The sequence below is a fragment of the Barbus barbus genome (assembly GCF_936440315.1).
Source record: "Barbus barbus genome assembly, chromosome: 47".
Lineage (NCBI taxonomy): Eukaryota > Metazoa > Chordata > Actinopteri > Cypriniformes > Cyprinidae > Barbus > Barbus barbus.
In genome coordinates, this window is record NC_136725.1 from 16,667,356 (window position 1) to 16,694,700 (window position 27,345).

The 27,345-nt window shown below is 41.4% G+C and overlaps 3 protein-coding genes and 1 pseudogene across 4 annotated transcripts; 1 reads left to right on the top strand and 3 right to left on the bottom strand.

The window, feature by feature from the left end:
* Window positions 1–7,257: 7,257 nt before the first annotated feature.
* On the bottom strand, window positions 7,258–7,956 carry LOC306865876 (olfactory receptor 8G18-like; annotated as a pseudogene). Its single transcript has one exon. The product of its transcript is annotated as an olfactory receptor 8G18-like (transcript).
* Window positions 7,957–8,045: 89 nt separating this feature from the next.
* Window positions 8,046–9,005, bottom strand: LOC306865917 (olfactory receptor 13C2-like; the record flags this gene model as incomplete). The annotated part of the gene is made up of 1 exon (XM_079410768.1): window positions 8,046–9,005. The coding sequence occupies one exon, from the start codon at window positions 9,003–9,005 to the stop codon at window positions 8,046–8,048; it is 960 nt and encodes a 319-aa protein (XP_079266894.1).
* A 26-nt stretch (window positions 9,006–9,031) lies between these two features.
* Window positions 9,032–14,056, bottom strand: LOC306865877 (olfactory receptor 52E8-like; the record flags this gene model as incomplete). Its single annotated transcript, XM_079410699.1, has 3 exons — window positions 9,032–9,042; window positions 12,773–13,620; window positions 13,965–14,056. The coding sequence occupies 3 exons, from the start codon at window positions 14,054–14,056 to the stop codon at window positions 9,032–9,034; spliced, it is 951 nt and encodes a 316-aa protein (XP_079266825.1).
* A 3,394-nt stretch (window positions 14,057–17,450) lies between these two features.
* Window positions 17,451–18,431, top strand: LOC306865469 (olfactory receptor 6N1-like; the record flags this gene model as incomplete). The annotated part of the gene is made up of 1 exon (XM_079410075.1): window positions 17,451–18,431. One exon carries the CDS (start codon window positions 17,451–17,453, stop codon window positions 18,429–18,431), a length of 981 nt encoding a protein of 326 aa, XP_079266201.1.
* Window positions 18,432–27,345: the final 8,914 nt, after the last annotated feature.

The window sequence follows — 27,345 nt, forward strand, 5'->3', positions numbered from 1 at the left end:
ACAGCCCTTGTGTTGTATGTGTGTTTGTTCCTGCTCCTGTTATGGCTTTACCCCTGTGTTCGCCTATTAAAGACTGTTAATGCTTCTTTGTGCCTCCCGCGTTAGTTTGGAACAAAGGAAGAAATCACACAGCAGCATTATTTGGGTTTTATCCCACACAAACTGTTTATGATAATTTCTGCCACAGTATTTACAATCGGTATGCAGATGACATCTGCTAATGATTTTGAGTATTCACATACAAAATCAAGTAACTTGGATATTTGTTGCTTTTTCACTTCTATTGCATTTAACTCTTCTCTAGTTGTTCACCCTGTTGCATTTGTACAGTTTTTTTATGGATTGCAGAGTGTACCATATATGATGGGCTATTAGAAAAGCCATTGATGGAAAAAAAGTTGCTGGACAAACAAAGGTCACATTTGCAGAGGAGTATGCCTGCATCTGATTTCTACTCCACCTTCTCCAAAGCTGAAGAAATTGCATCCTTCCACTAACCATCAGCCAAAATTATATTAGATCATGCTCTTAAGCTTGGGACTTCAGTTCAAGGATCAACCCTTGAGGATAAAAGGGCAAAAGTCATTTATACATGGAAAACCATGGAAAAACTCATTATTGTTTTCAAGTTTTTTGTACATTGTGCCATGCCATAATACAATTGTGGTAAGGAGTAAATATAGTGCATATTTATTACGGTGCAATGACGGTGCATATCAAGAGCTGTTATGTATCACACATCAGTGCATGGCACTGTGCTGCAAGAAATCACACACAAGCTGAACAATAACACTATTTTGAAATATGATAATATTTGAACAGCCAGTTAATGTAATGTTGAGTAACTTACATGTTAGACACAATATTGCAAGTTACCTGGGCCAGTTTTAAACAAGACCTAATATAATGAGTTGGTTCACTGAAGCACAAGCCTGTATTACATGATCTGGTATCACTCAAGAAAAAAGCTGATCCCCTTAAACTCACTGTTTAGCCAAAAAAAATTACATGCTAAAGTGAATGTATTTGAATCTGTATTATTTATAATCTTTATTCAATTTTTTTGTATATTGTGAACAAAACAATATACAATACAAGCAATCACAAAACAGCGTTATTGAGTTTCAGCCCAGACGTTTTAAACCTGAAATTTGTTTTTAAAATTTGGCCTCTTTACATCTCAGTATCCGTTACATCAAGCATACAAATGTGTCAATCAGTTCAATATAAATTAGATACTTGAATAAATGATCACAGCTCATAAAAACCAAGATTAAACCTGTGAATTTTGTTTTGAATTTCTCCTACTCCATTTCATTATTTCTCTAGTAGTGTTCACCTTGCTGCGTTTGTACAGTTCTTTCATGGATTGCATGACCTCCTCTGTCTTTAGAGTGTATATGATGGGATTCAGCAAAAAAAGTCTCATTGGTCTCATTGCTGTTTTTTCCCACTTTTCACTAAAATGTCATAAAATAGTGTTAAATGTTTTAATTAAATGTGACCCAAAACTAATTGAAACATTCAACAACAACAATTTCATAAAAACTATATTTCAGTCAGCATTATAGTGCTCTTTTTCTTGTCACGTGCAAACTAAGGTGGATGTGCTCATGCTTACTTTGTGAAGGTTGTGAAGCTGAGTGGAGATTCCCTCACTTTCAGGAAGGGTCTTTATGCTAATTATACTTATTTCTGTGAATCTATATTATTCAAAAATAATGATATCGCAGTCAAATGTAAGTTATGGGCTCAGGAAAAGCAGGCTAACCCATATAAAATCATATGAGCATCTCTGAAGTTTTATGGATTAGTTGTTGCAGTACTAAAATATTGTCTTGCCGTCTTGTGTTGTTTACTGTGTGGGTTTATAGATGCAGAATGTTGTTATATGGCATTAGTTCATAGAAGCATATGCCTGCATTACATGATCTGGGGCCTCAAGAAAAAAAAACTGATACCCTGTGTCACAGACGCAGCCGGACACAAGGGTAAGTGAAAACACAGTGACTTTTATTCAAAGGTAGTGCTGATATCGTGAGTCAGGTAACTGTTCTGATAATGTCCTTTTGCTTCACAGGTTAGAGGAGTGAGACTGATGAAGAGAACCGGAGCCCAGGAATGTCGACCACAACACAGGCGAGTCTGAGGACAGAGGAGACAGCGGGACGAAGAACAAGAGGTGAGTACAAGAGGTAGGTAAGCAGAGGGTATACTCATCAACGTGATGATCACTGGCGTAGAGTCCATGTAGTAGCAACGAGATCGGACAGTTTCTGTGACTGGGGTGAGTGCTTATGTAGTGTCCATGATGAGGGTGATGACGAGGTGCAGGTGCGCGTGATTAATGACTGAGGGAGACCAGGTGAGGGCGTGTATCCGGATTGGAGAGAGGGAAGGACAGGCAGACTCGTGACATTACCTCCCCCTCCCGGAAGGTGCGTCCCGCACCGTAACAGTGACATCGGGGAGGGGGGGCGGGCGTCCTGGAGGCCGGAGCAGGGCCAGGACAAGGAGGAGAATAGGGAAGCCTCCAGGGCGGATCAGGGGCCTTGGGAGGCCATGGCAGGACTGGAGACTCGGGAGGCCATGGCGGAACTGGGGATTCGGGACGCCATGGCAGGGCTGGGAGCTCGGACGGCCATGGCGGATCGGGGAGTTTGGAAGGCCATGGCGGATCGGGGTCCTTGGGCGGCCTTGGCGGATCGGGGTCCTTGGGCGGCCTTGGCGGATCGGGGTCCTTGGGCGGCCTGGGCGGATCGGGGTCCTTGGGCGGCCTGGGCGGATCGGGGTCCTTGGGCGGCCTGGGCGGATCGGGGTCCTTGGGCGGCCTGGGCGGATCGGGGTCCTTCGTGGCCTTGGCCCTTGGCCTGGCCACACAGGCTGAGACTATATGGCCCCCCCCCAAAATTTCTTTGGGAAAGTTCCCCTCTGGCGGCCATATTGGAGGAGCGGGCGCATGAGGGCGCTCTGGAGGAGCGGACGCTTGGGGGCGCTCTGGAGGAGCGGGCTCTTGGGGGCGCTCTGGAGGAGCGGGCTCTTGGGGGCGCTCTGGAGGAGCGGGCTCTTGGGGGCGCTCTGGAGGAGCGGGCACTAGAGGGCGCTCTTGCAGCGCGGACACTTGGGGGCGCTCTTGCAGCGCGGACACTTGGGGGGCGCTCTTGCAGCGCGGACACTTGGGGGGCGCTCTTGCAGCGCGGACACTTGGGGGGCGCTCTTGCAGCGCGGACACTTGGGGGGCGCTCTTGCAGCGCGGACACTTGGGGGCGCACGGGAGGCGCGAAGCTGGATAGAACCAGCGGAGACGAAGGAGAGCTGTACGGGACCAGCGGAGACGCAGGAGGGCGCTCTTGCGGCGCGGACTCGTGAGGGTGCTCTTGCGGCGCGGACTCGTGAGGGTGCACGGGAGGCGCGGGGCTGGACGGGACCAGCGGGAACTCAGGTGGGCTGGACGGGACCAGCGGGAACTCAGGAGGGCTGGACGGGACCAGCGGGAACTCAGGAGGGCTGGACGGGACCAGCGGGAACTCAGGAGGGCTGGACGGGACCAGCGGGAACTCAGGAGGGCTGGACGGGACCAGCGGGAACTCAGGAGGGCTGGACGGGACCAGCGGGAACTCAGGAGGGCTGGACGGGACCAGCGGGAACTCAGGGGGGCTGGACGGGACCAGCGGGAACTCAGGTGGGCTGGACGGGACCAGCGGGAACTCAGGAGGGCTGGACGGGACCAGCGGGAACTCAGGTGGGCTGGACGGGACCAGCGGGAACTCAGGTGGGCTGGACGGGACCAGCGGGAACTCAGGTGGGCTGGACGGGACCAGCGGGAACTCAGGTGGGCTATCGCACTTCTCTGGTGGGTTTGCCTTGGCTGCGATCGGCGGTGGGTTTGAGAGACGTGGGGCTGATTTCCGCGCTGACCGGACAGATGTTAAGCCTGGGTCTGAAACTTTAGCCCCCAGGTCAGCGCTGTTGGACACCCATTTTCGGGCATGCGGGAATGCCGCGGACCGCGGCGGCTGTACCCTCTTGGTCACGATCTGGTTCGAGTGGGACTTGGAAATGGTGGTTCGCTCTACTGGGGTAGATTGGGAGATTGGAGTGGTTTCATGATCCTCGTCGACATCACCTACGGTGAAGGGAGAGTCAGCTAGCAATAGCACATGGTCTATGTATTGTGCAAGCGAGGCAGGGGTTGTGACAGCCTGTGCTCGGAAATACAGATGATCGTTTAGGCCAGTCCAGAAAATAAGCTTTAACATCCCTTCGTTCCACCGCACCTGATTCACGAGTTGGAGGAATTCCTCAACATACTCTACTATGGGACGATCTTCTTGAGCGATGGAGAGTAGGGCTGACTCCGGATCAAATGTGGCATTCATCCTTTTAACTGTGTAAAGGTCCGATCTTCTGTCACAGACGCAGCCGGACACAAGGGTAAGTGAAAACACAGTGACTTTTATTCAAAGGTAGTGCTGATATCGTGAGTCAGGTAACTGTTCTGATAATGTCCTTTTGCTTCACAGGTTAGAGGAGTGAGACTGATGAAGAGAACCGGAGCCCAGGAATGTCGACCACAACACAGGCGAGTCTGAGGACAGAGGAGACAGCGGGACGAAGAACAAGAGGTGAGTACAAGAGGTAGGTAAGCAGAGGGTATACTCATCAACGTGATGATCACTGGCGTAGAGTCCATGTAGTAGCAACGAGATCGGACAGTTTCTGTGACTGGGGTGAGTGCTTATGTAGTGTCCATGATGAGGGTGATGACGAGGTGCAGGTGCGCGTGATTAATGACTGAGGGAGACCAGGTGAGGGCGTGTATCCGGATTGGAGAGAGGGAAGGACAGGCAGACTCGTGACACCCTGGAAGTCACTATTAAATTCATAAACTGTCTGAGGGTCACTGTCACCCAAACTCAAACAAATGCCAGCTAGTGATTCCTTCAAGATGTTTGTTGATAAGGAAATAGTAATGATACATAAGCATTTTTAAAACATTTGTTATATTGGCAGAAAACGTAAATGTTCTTTCGATTGACTTGTTAAACGTAAAGCACTGAAAGAAAATGTGACTATTTTAAAAGCTTTATTTTTATTTATTTATTTATTCATTTATTTATTTTTTGGCTCTGGACTTAAATTGTATGTACACTGTTTTGAATAAAACAAGCAATAACAAAGAAACTTTACTATATTTAATTTTTCAACATACAGTTTTTTGTCTATTTATAATACCATTTCTGCTACAACATCTACATACTGTACAAAATTAATCTGTTAAATAAGATATTTGTTGAATGATCACAGCTGAAGAAACAACTAATCAAATATCTGTAGTCCGAGTTTCTTTCAAGCAGGTATGGAAAGTCAACACCAATAACACACTGATCAGAAAAGATTAAACCTATAATTATTTTCACTTTATCCTACTGCATTTCATTTTTATTTCTCTCGTTGTATTCACCCTGCTGCGTTTGTACAGTTCTTTTATGGATTGCATGACCTAGATATTGATCAAAAAGATATTGTGTCAAGCTATTATACCAAGTTTTATCACGGCTATCAAGGGTGAGGACAGTTGCAACCGTCCCAGCATGCTGTCCCTTACCACAACATTGATACACTTGGTTAACTGCTAGTTGGTCAAACTAGTTCTTAAGACAGTGACTAAGTTCATGCAACTGGCCTTAGTTCAGTAACCTTTCACATATGTTAACAGAAGTAGGCTATTATTAAGTTTTAGTGTCTTGATTCTGATTAAATTAATATTTTTCAGTTCAAATGTATTGTCATAATTAGCCAAGACAAGGTTGTTACATGGTACTTGAATTTTTTTTCTTCCATTTACTATTCTTTGTTTTTATACAGCCAATTTAACTTATTATAGACCATGTCTATGCACAAATAAAATAAAGAACCTGCAAAATGATATTTAAGAATGGTTTTAATTACATTCTAATGAATGTTGCAACTGCCCCTGTGGACTGTTGCAACCGTCCCCTGTTGGGGGTCAGTTGCAACATTGGACTTTGTCTATTCAAGTATAAATTGTGTGTATAATCATATGTGCACGTGTTAAAGCAATGTGGGTGAGTAGCCAACTGATGTTGCTTTATTGTATTAAAATTATGGCTTTCTAATGCAAACAGTCTCTGAAAAACTAAAGGAAATGCAAAAAGTGTTGCAACTGTCCCCACTCTCCCCCCATCTGAAATGCTAATTTGTACAGCGATAAAAAAGGCTATAAATAGCATATTTTAACAACAGTAAATTACCAAATTCCACAAGTGATCACAAAAGGAAGTTATTACAAACACTCAATGGTGGTTTAAAGTATGTTTTGAGTAAAAGTGTACTATTAATCACATAAATTGTCTTATGTAGAATGATGCTAATGTTAGCTCTAATGCACCTCCAGAACAGGTCCAATTCTTCTTCATAATGCATTTTGTCATAATACTTTACGTAAGGTCGCAAGAAAATATTTTTAATTGTTGTATTTATTTAGAAATACTTTTTGAATAGTTGGGTAAATGTATACTGGGATTGAAGCGATGTGGCTTGGTAAACGTTTTATTGCCAGTATAAAGGCTGATAATGGCTGAGTAAAAACAAAAGAATAGCTAATGATAAAAGAATAATAAGGATTATGTCTCATACCTGGCGAAGGTGTCAAAGGTTCTGTTTCCTTAAACTAGTTTGTCATGCATTTCTTTTTCAACACATTTACAGGTAAATCCTAGTATTTTAAATTTGCGATTAATTGTGATTAATCACAGTCCATGACTGTGATTTAACACGATTAAATTTTTTCATCGATTGACAGCACTAATAATAATAATAATAACAATAATAAATACTTTAACAGAACAACTGTGAAATTACAATATCCATTAAGGAAACAAGCACAAGGAGTGCTGCATATTGAATCTTGACCAGTGTCTTTATGCACATATACGTTTTGCAACAAGAACTACGCACACATTGTCAAAACATCTAAGTGTTTTTAAATCCACATTAAAAAGATGAACTAATAATGAAATAACACACCTAAACATGGGATGTTGACATTGCAAAGTATAATAAAGTAAAAGACTGCCTAAAACTGCATTTGCTCTGTGATCAACCAATTTTACTTAACAGTTTTAACTTCTGTTTGCACCTCATAACAGAGAATATTGAAACGCTGCTTATCATGAAGATATAGGGATAAAACAACTCTGAATTTTTTTTTTTTTTTAGTTGGAGAAAAGAGGTTTATTTCCAAGACAGAAATGTGATTGGTCTTTTAATAAGTCTTTTCACACACACCATGAACTCCTCCGTCATGAATGTGTAGATTATAGGGTTAAGCATTGGAGGAAGCACAGTGGTCAGAGAGAGATTAAATATCCTTGTGTTAGCATTTATAAATGATGAAAGAGCATATTTAAAATTGATGGGCACATAAAATATAGCCACTAATATTAAATGAGCAGAACATGTCTTGTGGAGTTGTGATTCTGAACAATGTCACAGCTATGCATGTATATGAAAAGATAATAAAAGCAACTGGAAACCCAAGGATGATTGCTGGGAACAAACTGCTATCACAGAGTTTGGGAAAGTATTGTTACAAGCTGAACGATATATAGGCCCATGATCACAGTAGAAACTGTTAACAGTGACAATAAAAAGAAAGTCTGCTCATGAAAATTGATCCTATCATTGTTAGCAACAGTGCAAGTGTCCATGAAGCACCAATCATAACAAGTATTGATCTCTGGGTCACGATCATATGATACCTTAATTGTAATGAAATAGCTACTAATCTGTCATACGAGAGAACATTAGTGATTGCACTGTAAAAAATAACATATTGGAGAACATATTGGACATGCACAATCCATAAATTATCAAATGATTCCCAAATAAAAATGTATCCAGTAGCTGAGGGATCACAGCAGTACTCTCACAAATGTAATGGTATAAATTATTCAACAATAACGATAAAACAATAATGACAACAGTGTCTGACAATGTTTTTAAAATTGGGAAAAAAGGGTTTATTTTGGAGATGGGAATATGATTCTCCGTTTAAAAAGCCTTTTCAAAGAGATTTTGAACTCCTCTGTCTTGAATGTGTAGATTACTGGGTTAAGCATTGGAGGAAGTGCAGAGGTCAGAGAGAGATTAATGATCCTCGTGTTCGTGCTTATAACGGAAGAAAGAGCATATGTAAAAGTGATGGGCACATAAAATACAGCCACTACAATTAAATGAGCAGTACATGTCTTTGTGGCTCTTTGACGGTCTTGTGGAGTTGTGATTCTGAACAGTGTCACAGCTATGCATGTATATGAAAAGATGATAAAAAATACTGGAAATCCAAGAATTAATATCGGGTACAAATCGGCTATCACAGAGCTTGGGAAATTGCTGCTACAGGCAGAACCATGCATAGGGCCATGATCACAGTAGAAACTATTTATGATGACAATAACTCTGCAGAAAGAAAGCCTGCTGATGAAAACTGTAGCAACGATTATCATAAGCAGTGCCACTGCCCACGTGACTCCAATTATAACAAGCATTGATCTGTGGGTCACAATCATATGATACCTAAGTGGTAAACAAATTGCTACTAATCTGTCAAAAGACAGAACAGCAAGAGTTAAGGACTGTGTTGAAATAGATACAAAGACAGAGAACATATTACACAAGCACAATGCATACGGGATCAACTGATTCCCAAACAAAAATGTATCAAGTAGCTGAGGGATCACAGCAGTACTCTCACAAATGTCTGTCAGTGATAAATTAAAGACAGCAATATATTTAGGAGTGTGAAGATTTCGGTCTATAATAATAACAAGCATGAGGCAGGAGTTTCCAACCAAAGAAATAATGTAGACAAAAAACAAGAATATATAATAATACCTCATGTGAGGTATACCAGAAAAACCACTGATATAGAAATAGGACGGGATGGAAATATTCTTGTTTTCAGTGAAATCAAGATTCATGGCGAGTTCACTCACTGATCCTCTATTCATCCTGTACCTGTAAAAAAAACAAAAAAACAAGCAATATGTTATTCAACATGGTAAGAAAAAGATTTCATTATGTTTTCCTCTACAACAAATATGCAATAAAATGTATGTGAATATATGCATATATATATATATATATATATATATACCAAATTTAATCTCTCCAGAACAAAACCAAACATAAGGACATATTTGGCATTTCAAGCTCTAAAAGCACAATTACATTTTAACATGCATCGTAAAAGCTTCCATTGCACTATTAAACTAAAAATTTGTATACAACATGCAAGACTGTGTATAATACATGATGCAAATACAGTAGATGAGGTGTACTCACAGAAAGAAAGATGTGACCATGGAAGTCTTGCTCAAGTACAGAAACGGCATTGAAAAAAGACTTCCCCAGACCTGATACATACTGAACTATATATGCTTCAGATACGAGTGGCAGGCCTCTCCAGGCTTGTCAGTTGACCAATCATAGCACAGATCTGGCATGATCAGGTACGATCAGGTACGTCAGAATCTTATATACTGACTAATATACAGGGATGCGCAAAACTGCAGTAGTGAAGGAAGCACTTAAAGGAACATTCCACTTTTTTGAAAATAGGCTCATTTTACAACTCCCCTAGAGTTAAAGGGGACCTATTATTCAAAAATCACTTTTATAAGCTGTTTGAACACAGTTGTGTGGCTGCGGTGTGTGAAAACAACCAGCCTATGATGTTAAAAATCCAACAACTCATTTTTTTGATAAAACCAATAAATCATAAACAGTCTCTCCAAACGAGCTGTTTCAGATTCTCCCTCTGTGCACGTCACTGAGGGGAAAAAATCCCGCCCATTTGTGATGCTCTCTGCCCTATTAGCATAAACACAGCCCTGAGTGAGAAGCTGTGGTCCACCATTACTGGAGATATATACACTGTCAGAGCCAAAGAGGCTTTACAAGTGTTGTGTTTTGAGATGCACTAATGAACATAGGAGTCGCCATAATCTCCCCCCATCTGAGCCGAGGACACTGTGGTTAAATTTCATTTTTGAAGGAAATGTCCCGGAAAAACTCGGTAACGTCCCCTAAATGTTTATGAATCAATACCAACGCTTCGTGCACGAATGTCAGCTCCAGACAAAGTAAGTATCACACGTTTGTTTTCCAAATTGCCTTTCTGAAAGAGCTTCTTGGCACTCTGTAAGGCTTATTGCTAAAGCTATCATTTTTTCGGTGTATTTGCACTGATGCTGCCTTCAAGTGCTGCCAGAATTATCGTGTATGTGGTAGTTAAAAGTTGCGTATTAAAGCAATGTGAGTCGATCGCTTGAAGTTGTCGAGCTCATAATCAGAAGTGGGACTTATAAAGTTTGTGATAGCATGAGACCAGCTATCCCGCCGTGCTCCCCGTCTGTGTAATTCATAAACACAAATTTATTATGCACAGTATAATCAGAAGACTGACATTGAAACGGAGTAGTTTTCTGTAAAGATAACAGGCTTGTATTAATAGTGGAATGTTTATTTGTAAAGGCTAGCACTGCTAATGCGGAGCTCAAGCTCTTGAAGCTCCGCTCTCTTCTCCCAGAGGAACAGCTCACTCGTATTTAAAGCAACACACTCAAAACAGCGCGTTTTGGCTCATACCCTAAAGGTGGAAATTTTAACAAGCTGTAAAAATGTATCTACATTTACATTTACATTAATGCATTTAGCAGACGCTTTTATCCAAAGCGACTTACATTGCATTCAAGTTACAGTTTTTACATTTTTATCAGCTCTATCTGTGTGGTATATTGAGCTAAAACTTCACATATACGCTCTGGGGAAATAAGAGACTTATTTTACATCTTGTAAAAAGAGGCATAATCGGTCCCCTTTAAACAGTTAAGTTTTACCGTTTTGAATCCATTCAGCCAATCTCCAGATCTGGCGGTAGCACTTTTAGCTTAGCTTAGCATAGATCATTGAATCGGATTAGACCATTAGCATCTCGCTCAAAAATGACCAAAGAGTTTAGATAATTTTCCTATTTAAAGCTTGACTCTTCTGTAGTTACATCATAACTACAGGCGCAGTGATATTACGCAGTGCCTGAAAGTAGTCCCTAGCTTGGTAACTAGTTATGATATAGCGGGCGACTACTTTCAGGCGCTGTGCTGCGCTGCACCCATGGTACGGCAGCAAAGTTCCTTGATTATTACGCCAGAATGAAAGTATAGTTCCTAGACATATCGGCCTAGAAAATCTCAACTTTTCATTTTCCGTCGGTCTTAGTACATGATGTAACTACAGAAGAGTCAAGCTTTAAATAGAAAAATTATCGAAATTCCATCCGATTCCATGATCTATGCTAAGCTAAGCTAAAAGTGCTACCGCCAGACCCGGAGTTTGGCTAGATGGATTTAAAAATGGAAATTATTATTGCACATGCACCTATAGAACACAGGTGCAGTTTACAGACCATAATCAATGCTTAGGACATTGATGAGATTAAAGAGATCTTTCTACTGACTCTGACCAAAAGAATGATGCCTTTAGGGTTCCTCAAGATGTTAAGCTGGCTCAACATGGTGTCCTCCACGGCAGACGTGTTTGCTTGCTCCTCTCTTCAACGTGAAATGGCACTGTTAGAGCTTTTAACTGTATTCACACTATGTCGTAATTACCGTAATTCCGAGATGACAACATGTGACTGCTGCCAGTTTCATTTATGCGCTTCTTCTGAGGACATGGGCTGTGTCCGAAAACTGGAAAACGCTGCCTTTAGAGGACACATTTCACGGTAGGAAGGCATCAAAACACCTTTGAATCCAAAGTTAGCTTTTCTCCCTACCTCCTGAGATTCCTTCATATGGTCGATTTTCAGGTTTTCAGATGCAGCCATGGACATCTCCAAGTAGTGTCCCGTTGTCATCTGAATACAAATGAAATCTGTCCAATGGATGGCGGGACGTCACGGGCGAGGTGACGTAATAACCAGCTGGCATAATAGCACGTGCGGTGAAACTGGTGTCAGCTTCTAAATTGAAGCAAGTGCTGGCAGGGATGCCGGAAGTGTGGCCTCGCGACGCAGCATCTCGTTCCCTCGATGAACTAGGGTTACATACGTAACCTGAGACGTTCCTCTTCAGGAACTCGAGCTGCGTCCAGAGACGCTTTGGGGAATGAGATACCCACGGCACCAGACTTCCCAATCCCTGCCCCGTATGTATCCGTACGGAGCACATATAGGGCGAGAGAACAGAAGAGCCTGGAGTGGCTCGCATGTCCAGGCCATAGAACCTGACAAAAGTCAGGGGCGTAGACCATCCCGCAGCATTGCAGATGTCCTGATTGGGACACCTGCGAGAAAGGCGTTGGAGGCCGCCACACTCCTCATGGAATGAGCCTGAGATACTGTAAAAAAGCACCGTCCTTCGGATGAGATCCTGACTCTCTGTGGTCATTAAAAATCCCAGGATGTCCTTCGAAAAAGAGTAGGAGTGTAACCCTGGCATCCTGGCTAAATTTCCCCATTGGCCTCTGACCATCATGGCCTCCTAATCATCCCCATAGACTGATTGGCTTCATCACTCTGTCTCCTCTCCACCAATAAGCTGGTGTGTGGTAGGCGTTCTGGTGCAATATGGCTGTCGTCGCATCATCCAGGTGGATACTGCACATTGGTGGTGGTTGTGAGGCCCCCCCCCCCTTCTATGTAAAGTGATTTGAGTGCTCAGAAAAGAGCTATATAAAATGTAACAAATTATTATTATTGTTAGGAATGTGTAGATTATTGGGTTAAGCATTGGAGGAAGCACAGTGGTCAGAGAAAGATTAATGATCCTTGTGTTCGTGTTAATAAAGGGCCAAAACGCATATGTAAGAGTGATGGGTACAAAAAATATAGCCACTAATATTAAATGAGCTGTACATGTCTTTGTGGCTCGCTGACGGTCTTGTGGGGTTGTGATTCTAAACAATGTCACAGCTATGCATGTATATGACAAGATAATAAAAGCTACTGGAAACCCAAGGATGATTACTGGGAACAAACTGGCTATCACAGAGCTTGGGAAATTATTGTTACAAGCTGAACGGTATATAGGCTCATGATCACAGTAGAAACTGTTAACAGTGACAATAAATTTGCAGAAAGAAAGTCTGCTCATGAAATTTACTACAGTGATTGTTAGTAACAGTACTAGTGTCCATGAAGCACCAATTATAACAAGCACTGATCTGTGGGTCACAATCATATGATACCTCAGTGGTAATGAAATAACTACTAATCTGTCAAAAGACAAAACAGTGAGAGTTAGTGACTGCATTGCGAGAAATAACAAAACAGAGAACATATTGGACATGCACAATCCATACCGGATCAACTGATTCCCAAACAAAAACGTATCCAGTATCTGAGGGATCACAGCAGTACTCTCACTAATATCAGTAAAAGACAAATTAAAGATAGCTAAATATTTAGGAGTGTGAAGATTTCGGTCCATAATGATAACAAACATGAAGCAAGAATTTCCAAGCACATTAATAATGTAGACAAAAAACAGAAATATATAATAGTATCTCATGTGAGGTATTCCAGAAAAACCACTGATATGTGGTGATGAAGGGGAAGTCGTGGCCTAATGGTTAGAGAGTCGGACTTGTAATCCAAAGGTTGCGGGTTCGAGTCTAGTGCCGGCAGGGATTGTAGGTGGGGGGAGTGAATGTCCAGCGCTCTCTCCACCCTCAATACCACGACTGAGGTGCCCTTGAGCAAGGCACCGAACCCCCAACTGCTCCCCGGGCGCCGCAGCATAAATGGCTGCCCACTGCTCCGGGTGTGTGTTCACGGTGTGTGTGTGTTCACTGCTGTGTGTGTGCACGTTGGATGGGTTAAATGCAGAGCACAAATTCCGAGTATGGGTCACTCACTATACTTGGCAGTATGTCACTTCACTATATAGAAATAAGACGGGATGGAAACATTTCTGTTTTCAGTGATAACTTGATTCACAACCATTTCACTCACTGATCCTGTATTCATGCTGTCTGGATAGAAAAGCACAAATTGAGTTATATTAAACACGGCAACAACTACTACATTATAGTTAAGACTTTCAGTTAGATCCCAACCCAAAAACACAAACTTACAAGCATATTAGACATTCCATATTCTAAAAACACATTTTATCAGGCATGCAATGGTTAAAAAAAGAATCTCACATTGCTAAATTAAACTCAAATAATGTATATAATACAAAATATTTGAAGAGAATGCTACAATGCAATTAATATACTGTATAATATACCCATAGAATCGTCAAGAGTGGCTCAATGGGGCCCCGGAAAGCTCAGGCTTATACAAACACACCGCCCTGTAAAAAGACCCCTGACCTGTTACATACTGAACTATATATATGCCACTAATTATGATACAGTATGAATGCCAGGCCTCTCTGGACTTGTCAACTGACCAATCATGTTACTGATGGCATGATTAGCTACATCACATTCATCGAATAATCCATAGAGAGGAGAAACTGCTGTGTTGCTGCTTCATGATGGCCTATCCTCTAAATATTTTAGATGAAAAGGCAATCTCACTATCTAAAAAGATACTCTATTTTGAAAACATAGAGTGGTTGTTTGCTATCTAGAACCTAGACACTGTGAAGGATGGCCTTCGCTCTCAAAAAGTATGGAAATTAACTCAGGTTTTCTGCCTTTTAAATTATAGCTATTGTAGTAAATTATACTGTGTTCTGTAGCTAGCGTGTGTGTAAAGTGTCACATTGCGTAATTTATTACCTATGACAGTCATCAGCTGATGACATTTTTTTATTAAGCTAACAGCTAACGGGCCATATTCATAATATGCCGTGTCTGTTGTGTTATTTTAGGTTTCTGTAATACAAAGTATGATGATTTATTTAGCTAAAGCATAGTCTGCCCTCTAATGTGTTGAGGATGTGTAGTAATCAACAAGTGTTGCATCATCTAATTTTGAGGCATCTGTTCCAAAGGATAATGAGCAACATGTTAATTACCCTGCTAATAGCACTGTGTTTGCTCAGGTAAACCTGTGGAGAGGTTCATATGGAGCCTGAGAGATTTCAGTCTGGTGTCTCAAACCTCATTAGTGTGAGGCAACAGGGAAAAAAACAAGTGGAGTGTGACTTGCAATGCACCCACAAGAAAACAGACACAGAGGTGACAGAGGTCACATGAAACTTCACAGAAAAAAAATAATTCCTGGTCTTGTTCACTGTCCTGCAGAGGTCATTTAAAATTTCACTGAAATAATGAAAATGAAATAATTCCCTCAAGCTAAGAAGTACCCAAGTCCTTCTACAGTTGATAAATGATTATAGGGATAATAAAACAGTTTCATTTTACAGAAGAATGTACTATGTTTAAAATATTAATTTTCCTTGTAAACTAATATCATCAGCATGTTGTCAGTCTGGGGTAAGTTGTCACAATGAAACCTGCCTTTAAATGTTTATGTTTGAAATAGTTTGAAAACATGATTGGTTGAAGTGGTATATCACAAAACAGGTAACATAAACAAATTTACAAATGTAATTTTTACATAAAATAAAGGTGACAACATCCTCCCTACCCAGACACTTTTTGAAAAAAATATCACTTTTCTACAAAAAAACATGCATTAATATTAAGAAATTGTTTTTTTTTTTACTTTACTTGGATATAGCCCCTTGTGTGACAAACTACTCCATCTCCTATTCATGTCTATATTATATACCCCTTATATATAGATATTTTTTCTTGTGTGTGTGTGTTTAACCAAAATATATATATAATGGCTGTGATATGGCGGCATTATCGCCATATCACAGCCATACTGATATAAAGCCTTATTTGATTCCCAGTCAGCATGCTTGGGGCAGACCAGCTCTGATTGGTCTGTCGGAATGTGCTTGCACCTTCTGCAGCATCTTGCACATGAAAATATAAAGCATCTCACACTTACAATGTTCTAAAAGCACTCGAGCTAAAAGAACTTCAACTTTTCAAAAAACTGTTTTGTGTTTGCATTTTTTCCTCATTCCACTGTCTGCATCTTGCGTTTTTTAAAGGCAAAAGCAATCGACTTTATTATGATCAGGCTTCCAATGAGGTACCAAAGCACTGTAACAAATTCACAAACATTTTTGCTTATTTTTCTAACCTGGCTCGTTGGTCTTGCTGCATTAGGCAAAAAAATGGTACCTAATCATTAAAAGCCAGGTTCAATAGATTGAACATGACAGATATATGATATTAATTCTTAGATTGTGATGTTGTTGCTGCATGTGTTTTCTGATGTTCTTGCTCATGTTAGAGATGACGCCAAAGCAGACATTTTGTTTTTAAAACAAAGAATACTCATATTTGTTTTTTAATCATAGGATTAGTATACATTTTTAATGAAAGGTGAAACAGATCATATTTGTAGATGCAATGTGTATTTCTGCTTTGTATGAATAATATTAATAAAGCAAATGAACATAAAATACCATCTGTTGACCCCATTCCCAGGAGTTACTGATTCTATTAAAACATTTGTGTAACTCAAACACTACAGGGAACATTATCACCTCAGCTAATAACTGAACATTTAGAAGGCCCTTGTGTATATTAATAAGCTGGTCTATACATTATGGTTTACAGTGAAGTCTTTTTAATTAGCAATCTCACTGACTAGAATCTAATGGTTTCGGGTCCAATATTACAAATCGGTTAACATTTAACAATTATTTAACATGCTTAATTTGATTTTTGAAGAGGTTAAGGTGATGCATTACACTAAGACAAGTGTTTTACACAGAGAATGAGACAAGAGAGATATAGCCCCTTTATCCTTGTGTGACAAACTACCCCTATCTCCCAATCATGTCTAATTAAATAATAGGTTAATGCACTGCAATATTGTCAGATATTTTTTTGTCAGATGTATGTTTTTGTTGAACCATAAACTATATTTGAGAGACTTTCTATGTTGATGAAGTCCTAAGTTTACTCAGTCACGGCTGCTAGGAAACCATGACGTACAGTATATGTCACATAGTAAAATATAAATGGCAGGATTTCAGTCATGTTTCTCTGGATGGGAGGAACACCTCAGACAATTTATGCTTTTTTAAAGTACTCTGACTGGAATTAAGGAAGAGTACTTTTTAAGAGTACTTTTTTTATTTTAATTCTTAAGAATGCATGAAACCCTTTTTGTATTTCTGATAAAATTATATTTAAACTTTCAGAGTTTTCATCATCTTGCAGTTACAGATGCTGTCTGCATCTTTCTGCCATTTTCCTTCATAGGAGCTTTTTTTCTATGCGTATATGAGTACATTGAGGCTCTAATTGACTTCATATTATCATCTGTACTAACTGTATTTTAAAATATTTGTATATAAGGAAGTGGCTGATTGAAAATGGCAAATGAAAATTATACTGTGAAAAATGTAGATGGCTTTATAATCACTGGATTTGATCACCTGCAGAACCATAAGCTCCTTGGATTCCTCATCTTAATAACCTACATGCTCATCTTGCTTGGGAACGGCATCAATCTATGTATCATCTCGACTAACAGACATTTACACAAACCAATGTACATATTAATCTGTAATCTAGCTGTTGTTGACATAATGTTCTCTTCTACCTGCAGCACAACCATGATCTCAGTTCTGCTGGCTGAGATTAAAACTGTTTCATACTATTCGTGTATCTCAAGGACATACTTCTATCATCTTGGTGATTTCACAGAGTGCATGGCTCTGACATTAATGGCAATAGACCGACTTGTTGCAATCAGGCTTCCTTTGAGATACCACAGCATTGTAACAAATTCACGAACCTTTCTGCTCATTTCTCTGACCTGGCTCGCTGGTTTTGCTGTTATAGGTTTTGTGATTTCAATAGTAGGCAGTGTTCCATATTGTCAACCTGTCATCAGATATGTGTTTTGTGAATATGCTTCCATGATCAGAGCTGCTTGTGTTAATCCTGAACCATATTTTTTCATACCTGTCATGATAAGTCTTTGGCCAATGTGTGGACAGTTTCCTTTTATTTTGTGCACATATGCTGTCTTGGCATACAGTGTGACTAAACTGTCCAACAACTCAAGTAAAAAGCAAATGATCAACACTTGCTTGACTCACCTCATTGTTCTGCTCAGTTTTTATGCACCCAAGCTGGTCTCTGGAATACTAACTAGAATAGGAGTTGTGCTAAATTTAACAGAGCGAAATGCAATTTTGATTGTAGCCTCTCTAATCCCTCCCTTAATAAACCCTGCTGTTTACTGCACCAGAACTAAAGAGATCAGGACACGATTAGCAGATGTATTTTTGCACAAAAAAATAGTACCAAATAATTTGAAGTCAATTTCAATGTCTGTATCATCTTAAATCTGATTGTGTTGATTGTTTTGATAATGTGTTTTTCAATGCTTTTGCTCATGTTAGAAACTATAACCCAAACGCATAGACATGCTAATGTTGAATTGTTTGTTTTCAAATTAAGTAAAAGAAAATAGGGAAAATATTTGGAGCTCTGCTTATTTTTAAAATGACAGTATTGGCAGAAATTTGAAATGCTGAACAAAAAGAATGTCTATTCATTGGAAAACAGCCTACGTGTTAAACAATGCTGTTTGTAGATTTATTGTGTATTTAATCTTTGTATGTGAAGCTTGAATAACGCTGTATATGTGAAGCATGAATAATATTAATAATCATAATAAATATAAAATTAAGTCTGCTGTCCCTCAGCTCCAACCATTATACTGCATCAGTAACTGATTATTTTACCTGTACAAAAACTAGTATTTTGTTATCATATTTTATTATCATGATCATAAACATTGTTTTGTAGTGTAAATAGTTTAATTGTTTATGGTGTGTTGTTACTTTTCTGGTTATTTACCTACACTCTTAAAAATAAAGGTGCTCTAAAAGGTTCTTCACAATGATGCCATAGAAGAACCATTTTTGGTTCCACAAACAACCATTCAGTCACTTACCTTTTTATAATCTGAAGAATCTTCTTTCACCACAAAGAACATTTTGTGAAACAGAAAGGTTCTTCAGATGTTAAAGGTTCTTTATGGAACCATTTAGAGAAAAATGTTCTTCTATGGCCTCGTGAAGCACATTTATTTTTAAGAGTGTATAGTGACTAATGAATCAGGATTCTCGCACATTTAACAAAAGCTGCTTACTTCAGCTTTGCAAAATAAAGGTAGATATACAGTATACAATAGGCCTATATGTAAGGCCTACATGTATTGAATTATTAGAAAAATAATGCACACCCAAGATGGTAATTCAGCCACAACACAAACAAGGGCAGCATTTTCATACGGCAGATAATGGCAGTCAACATACCCTAGCCTATCCCATATTTTTCTAATAACTGTTTGGCCAGGAGTCAATTATTCCACTTATACTAAATATTATCACACCTCAAGACACTGAACTTAAATAATTTCTTAAGCATCTCCAAAATGCTAATTCCAAAATGTTATTTTAGAGCTAGTTACAGAGGCAGGCAAGAGCTGTGTGATTGAAGGGTGTGTGTGTAACCGGTTCTACTTCGCCTCGCTCCGAGCGGGATTCAAACCGCGGTCTCCGGCGCGGGAGGCGGGCGCTCTAACGAGGAGGCTAAAGGCCACGGCCCCTAGCGTCAGTCGCTAGAGCGCCACTTCTTTGAAATCAAGGGAGTGAGGTTTACACGCACCAGCACACTTGCCTGCGTCTGTTACACTCACCCCCCTAAACCTCACTCCCGTCCGGGTCAACGGCACCAATGTAACCGGTTCTACTTCGCCTCGCTCCGAGCGGGATTCGAACCGCGGTCTCCGGCGCGGGAGGTGGGCGCTCTAACAAGGAGGCTAAAGGCCACGGCCCCTAGCGTCAGTCGCTAGAGCGCCACTTCTTTGAAATCAAGGGAGTGAGGTTTACACGCACCAGCACACTTGCCTGCGTCTGTTACATGTGGATTACCTGAGTATGTGCTTCTCCCAACATTGTTTGGTAACAATATAGTTCTACTAATAGCGTAACTATAAGTTTAACTGCTTCAAGAACAGACAGTACTGAGAAATGTCACTACTGAGAAATGTCATGTAGCTTTGAAAAAAGTTTATTGATAACGTTGCGGGGCAACGCTGACAACAAGAAGTTCCTGTCTTTAACTGCTTTAGCCATGTTTCCCTGAAAAATAATTGCACCTTATATAACTGTGGTTCTGTCAGGTCCATTAAGTCAAGAACACACAGACACTAAAAATAATTTAAGAATTTTTATTGAATAGATTGCAAACAGGTTGATGTTCCTGAATTGAAATTTGGCGGTATGGCTCTGTTCAGGACAGCAGCAGCATTAGGGAACGTTCACACAGTTTAGGACTGTGAGAGCTAAAATATCCCCCCCAAACAAACCACACCTGGCAATCCTCTGAGATACAGAGGATGATTTATTTTAACAATTTATATGCTTAGTAATCTTACGAATATATACGGATAATTTGCTATGTTATAATCATTACGTTATTTGACTAGATGAGCTATTCCCCCCCAAAACAGAAATTGAGTGTCTCGAACGGTGTCGTCTGAGCCGCCCTAATTTAGCGATTTATATTAGGCTATAGTAAAAATTATTAATTAATTACTGAAATGACTATTCAAGACCGCAATAGCTAAAAACATGCTGTTACCTAGAATTATCTGTCTTGAACGGTTTTGACAGTCTACAGTGTAAGCGCTATGACTAAGCCACCTTCTGAGAACGAGCTGAAGGAATTAAACAGCTGGTAGCGCATCCAGGGGAGTTATACTGAGCAGAGCACGAGCAAAGTAATGATCAAATGCGTTTATTAGTGAAACAAATCAGAGACTTGAGCTCATGGCTTTCTGGGCGTCAAGAATAGCCCGAACGTCGGGACGGAGGTATCGTTCGTAAGCAGCAGAAGACCACCGCCCCATGGCTTTAAGGGTTAAAACCGGAGCAGATGCTGCCGCTGTTGTTGCTGCGCCGATGCGCAGAGAATGAGCAGTATAGCGGTCCGGGGGCAGTCCACAGAAATGGCAAAGGAGGCGTAGGTGACAAGAAAACCAGGTTCTGGACATTGTTTTCCCTGCCTGCGTGACGAACAGTGGCTCCTGCGGATCAGCACTGGGGCGGTACCTCAAATAGGACAACATGGAAATCAGAGGACAAAACACAGTGTTAGACTCAGAGATGTACACGATTACGCCTTTAGAATTTTTATCAGTTTTGGAATGTTTTAAAAATAATGTGAAATGGGGATCATGAATTGAGAATTAAAACTGGAGATGTCAAGTCAGACACGTTCTGCTCCATGCTCTTATCACAAATACAGTGTATTAAATACAATATATGAGAAATACACAGAAATGTTTGAGCAACAGAAACACTTTTTATATACTGCTTAATACAGCGCAATCTGTTCAAGAATAAAGTTCAGCATAAACATATAGGCTACTAAATACCAATAAAGTGTGGGTATATATGCTTTTATCAGGGTTTTTTATAAAAAATGACTCAAGATAACAGTGCGATTACACTAAATAAGCTTTACTGTTATAAAACACAGATTTGTGAGCATTATTGGAAATTAATTGTTAGAATTCACACACGCAACACACCTCGTGCTTGTCATGACAGAATCTAACCAATGAGAATAAAGTGTGTCGTCATCAAGGCTCTCGCAGCCGATTTTGAGCAACTGCAGCGCCTGACCTCAGCGGCTGGTCTCGTTTTGCTCTCGCGGTACTTTGACGGCACATGTGATCGTAAGGCGGCTGCAGTGCCGGTCATAGTCGGACAAATGTCCTAACCAGAATGCATTGCTTTTGTCAGGCGTCAGCCGATTCTTGCGGCGCCGCATGAAGTCGAACGCACCTAATGCCGCGAGTGGGGCTTGAGGAAGTGGCGTCGCTTGTGTCTTGAAAGATGTGTTGAGCTCGGCTATCTTGGAGGTGGTGGGTAGTCCCTTGAGAGGTATGAGCTTACAGGCCTTGTAGAACCTATCCATGACTACAAGGATGCAGGTATGTGAGCTTGAAGGAGGGAGATCTGTCACACCCAAGTCCACACCCAGGTGGAGATGGGTAGTGGAACCAGTTTTTCTTGAGGTAGGTGTCTGGGAGTTTTGGAGATGGCACAGATTCAACAGCTCTTGTCAAATTGGAAGACTTCCCAAACAACGTTGGGCCACCAATAGCGATTTTGGAGGAGCGAGAGGGTTTGCTGTCTGCCTTGTTGTCCAGAGCCCAGAGATGAATGAATGAGTCCAGAAGGGTAAGTCACAGGGCAGATGGAACATAAGTCTTACCTTCTGGACCTCGCAGCAGAGCAGATTCAGAGCGAGTGGCTTCTGGGATCTGATCGTCCAGAGACCACTGGATGGGGCTCATAATCAAGGCTGAGGAGGAATGGGTTCTGGAGGATTATTATTATTATTATTATTGGTCAGAGTGATGGATACAGGAGAAGGCGTCTGCTCTCTGGTTCTTAGAGCCAGGACTGTCAAGAAGAGTGCCCAGTGGGCTTGTTAGGGATTGAGTCTTTTGTCTTTGCAAATATATTCTAAATTCCTGTGATCTGTGATGACTACAGAAGGGTGATGGGCTCCCTCCAGCCAGTGTCTCCACACCTCTATTGCGAGCTTGACAGTTAATAACTCTCTGTTGCCAATGTCATAATTCTGCTCCACCAGGGACAATTTTTTGGACTAGAAGGCACATGGATGGAGGATGGGAGGCTCTCTGTGATGTTGAGATAATACCCCTCTTACCCAAACTGTTGAAGCATGCATCTCGATGACGAGTTGGTGGTCTGGTTGTGTGAGTGTAGGAGCAGTTCAAAAGGCTTCCTTGAGTTGGTGGAAGGTATCAATGGCAGCAGATGTCCAGGACAGAGACTTGGGCTTATTCCTGAGTAGCGAGGTGAGTGGTGCACAGACTTGACTGAAACTGGAGATGAACCACCAATAGAAGTTGGCAAATCCCAGAACCGTTGGAGTTCTTTGATGGTGCTTGGTTGTGGCCACTCATTGACGTGATGGTTGATGACGTATCCTAGGAACTAGATGGAATTACGTTGAAACTCAATGAGGATATGATATAAATGAGGATATAATCGGATATAGGATATAAATGAGGATATAATCGATGTACACTATGACGAAGCATTAGAGGTACTCCTGGAACAACTCATTCATAAATCCTTGGAAGGCCGAAGGTGAGTTGGAGAGGCCATACGGCATTACCTGATTTTCATAGTGGCCAGATGGTTCCACGAATGCCGTTTTCCATTCATCATCCTTGCAGATCCGAATGAGGTTGTACATGCTACGCAGGTCCAGCATAGAGAAGATGAGAGCTCCTCGCAGCTGTTCCAGGGCGGCCAGGACCAAAGGAAGTGGATAACAATACTTGACTGTTTGAGATTTAAGGGCATGGTTTTCCATGCATGACCGCAAGGCTCCATCCGTTTTGCCAACAAAGAAGACTGATGCCACTGGAGGGGTAGAAGGGGAGATGAATCCCTGTTTGAGAACCTCCTCTGTGGCCTTCTGTTCCAGGATGGACAGTGGGTAAATATGGCCCTTCTGCAGCACTGCCCCAGGCAGCAGGTCAATTGCACACTCCCATGGTCAATGAGGTGGTAATTCCGTGGCTGCCTGTTTACGGAAATCATCCTGGAACACCCAGTATTCAGGTATTTTTAGAGTGTCCAAAGTTTCTTGACTCTCAATTGAAGTGGAACAGAGGGCCACCTCTCTAGGCATGGAGAATGAATGAGGTGTGGGTGGCTTCTGAACAAATGAAACACAGTATTGGAAACAGTATTCACTCCATTGTATGATCTCACCAGTATTCCACCAGTATTGGGTTAACTAAGGGCATCCCAGGATGATATCAGCAAATGAAACTTCCAACACCTGAAATGAGATGGGTTTAGCATGCAGACATCAAATGCAAAGCGTGATGGTGGGAGAGCAGTACATGATCTTACCTTTGCCCAGCGGTTTTCCCAAGATGGTATGAATGAAGGGTTTCCTCTTGAAATCCAGATGTAAGAGGAGATTTAATGAGATGAAGTTCCTGAGGATCCCAAGTTATGAAGGGTTTGCGCTGAAACAGATTGGTGAGCAGAGGTTACCAGCACGGTAGTGCGTGATAGAGCCCTGCACGGGACTGTTTTCTTCATCCCGCGCCCGCCGAATTTCTGACCATTACCGCCCGCTCCCGCAACGTGTGTGTTACACTCCCACCTGCTCCCGCAATATGTATGTCCACTCCCGCCCGCACCCGCAAAACTCTGAGAATTTATTCCCGCACGATAATAGAGATGCATTGATTTTGTGTCTTCTCCCGCCCCGCAGGAAAAAAAAAAACATATTGTATTGCTATTATTAAAGAGATTCATGTTTGTTTCTTTCCCTCACCCGCATGTATTCTGACGCACTGGTCGGGGACATCTAAAACGCTTAGGCTACCGCGCGTTTCTTTAGACTTCAAGTACTTTGATTTTGTTGACAATGACATCATGTCGCTAGGCTACCTCCCGATCCCGCAGTGTTTTTTTTTAGCCGCCCATTCCCGCCCGCAGCAAAGTTCAAACCGCCCGCTCCCGCAAGATTCCCGTTGGGTCCCAATCCCAATGCAGCCCTCTAGTGCGTGACAGCGGTGCAATCATGGGTTGTAACTAAAGGATACTCACCGCTGGGTGTGGTGGATGGACTGAACAGACAGACAACATATGTCCCACTGCTCCGCAGTACAAGCAGAAACTGTTGCCAATTCTCCGTTGACACTCCGCACGAGTGAGGTGGTAGGCATCAATCTGCATGGGTTCTGGTGCTGGAGGTGAGGGAGATGGTGGGTGGAGGAGATGCAGCAGATAGGTTCATATTACAGGCTGTGAGGCATTGAGAGATACGGATTGCTTTTGGATGAATTTTTCTAAACCCACGACATAATCATAGATACCCTTTGGCTGGTAGATGTTATACATTGAGCCCTTGTCTGAATGCGGTAAGGAGCACCGTTTCATTCCAGATACTGGCTGCAAAAGTATGGAACCGCAATGCATAGTCACTCATGGTGGAGGATCCTTGACGAAGCCAGAAGAGTTGATCATTCACTGATAGCTTGCTGGCTGTTTGCCCAAATACCTCCTTGAAGTGAGTGATAAATAAGGTGAGCGAGTTGGTAATAGGGTTGTTTGCGTCCCAGATTGTGCCCACTGAAGCGCGTGTCCAAACAAGAGCGGAATTATATAGGCGATCTTGGCCCAATCACTGGGGAATACTTGGGCCTGCATCTCAAAGAAGAGTGAGCATTGGAGTAAGAATGCACTGCATTCCTCAACAGAGTACATTGTCAGACGGGCCATGGGACTGGTGGAGGCAGATTGTGAAGCGGTGGTGGAAGGTGGCTGAAGAAACTGCCGAATGGCCTGTACGAGCTTAGAAAAAGGATCTGGGTTCTGAGTGCTGCTTGGCTCTGCGTTGTGCAGCATGTTGAGGTCTGGTCTTCTGTTAGCACACAGGAGATGACAACATAGAGCTTTATTTAGAGGATTTGGAAGAGGAGGAATTGATGATCACAAGAAAGAGGTAATTGTTCAATAGCTGGAGCTGTGACTTAGCTTAGTGACTTAAACCATGACATATCTGTCATATATTAAAATATAAATGGCAGGATTTCAATCATATGTTTTTGATAAGAGGAACATCTCAGAAGGTTTATTTTATGCTATTTTAAAGTACTCTGAAAGGAATTTTAAAATGAAGGTGCTAAAGAAGAAAAGGACAAAAATTAGTTTTCATATTATCTTTTTTATTCATAAGAATGTATTATACTCTGTCTGTATCTTTCTGACATTTTCCTTCATAGGAGCTTTTTTCCTGTGCATACAGTATATGAGTTCATTGAGGCTCTAATTGACTTCATCTTTTTATCTGTACTAACTGTACTTTAAAGGGGTCATCAGATGCAAAATGTACTTTTACATGTTGTTTGAATTAAAATGTGTCTTGGCAGTGTGTGTACATAACTACCCTACAATGATAAAAATCCACCCAGTGTTTTTTTTTTTAAATCTCCATAAATCCAAACACCTTTCTCATATCAAGCCGATCTCAGATTCTTGGCAGAATGATGTAGTTCTGCACAGGCCCCTCCCATGATAGTTGATTGACAGTGGTGTCAGTCTTTGATTTTAGCACAGACCTGCCCTGAGTGAGCTGTGAACATTTTTGTTTACCCCTGCTCCGGAGTCGAAACATTGGCAGACTGAGCTGCGAATGAGGCTAAAGTTTACCGTCTCTCTCAGAGCACTGCGCACCCAACAGAAGAGAAGGGCATGGTGAGTAGAGCTCATTAACATTTAAAGGGACATGCAATGAAATGGCTTGTTGTCAACAGAGCTGTTTTTGACAGGGTAAAAAGGGTGTTGTTTTACACTACCATTGAGAAATTTTAACCAAAGTATGTTATAGACTTTTCATTAAGACTCTAAATAATCATATTAACTTTTGGAAAATGGGCATTTGATGTCCCCTTTCAAATATTTATACATTGGGAAGTGGCTGATTGAAAATGGCAAATGAAAATGACACTTTACACAGTTTTATAATCACTGTATTTGATCACCCACAGAACCAAAAGAGAACCAAACCTATTTTGATCTCAAAAAGGTGAGTTGTCACCTAAAGGTGAGGAATTTGCATCTATGATCTGATCATCGTCCATCACTGTTTACATTACACTTGCGTTACCAAGGCAAGGACTGACACATTTGTTACATTCCAAAGAGCTTCGTTATCACACCACAGTGGAACATGAAACCGTATGTGTGCTGACTGGCCCAGAATGGAATGGTTAAGCAAAGAAAAAGCGGCTAATATACAGTAAATAATTATTTAATCATTTAAAAATATACTAGTCCTAATATAATATAATTTTGAAATATCTCCATATAGGCAGTCATGGCCTAATGGATAGAGAGCTGGACTTGTAACCTGAAGGTTGTGGGTTTGAGTCTCAGGTCCGGCAGGGATTGTAGGTAGGGGAGTGAATAACCAACACTCTCTCCACCCTCAATACTTCGACTGAGGTGAGACCCTTGAGCAAGGCACTGAACCCCCAACTGCTCCCCAGGCGCCGCAACATTGGCTGCCCACTGCTCCGGGTGTATGTTCACTACTGTGTGTACACTTTGATGGGGTAAAAGCAGAGCACAAATTCCGAGTATGGGTCACCATACTTGCCACACACCACTTCCCCCT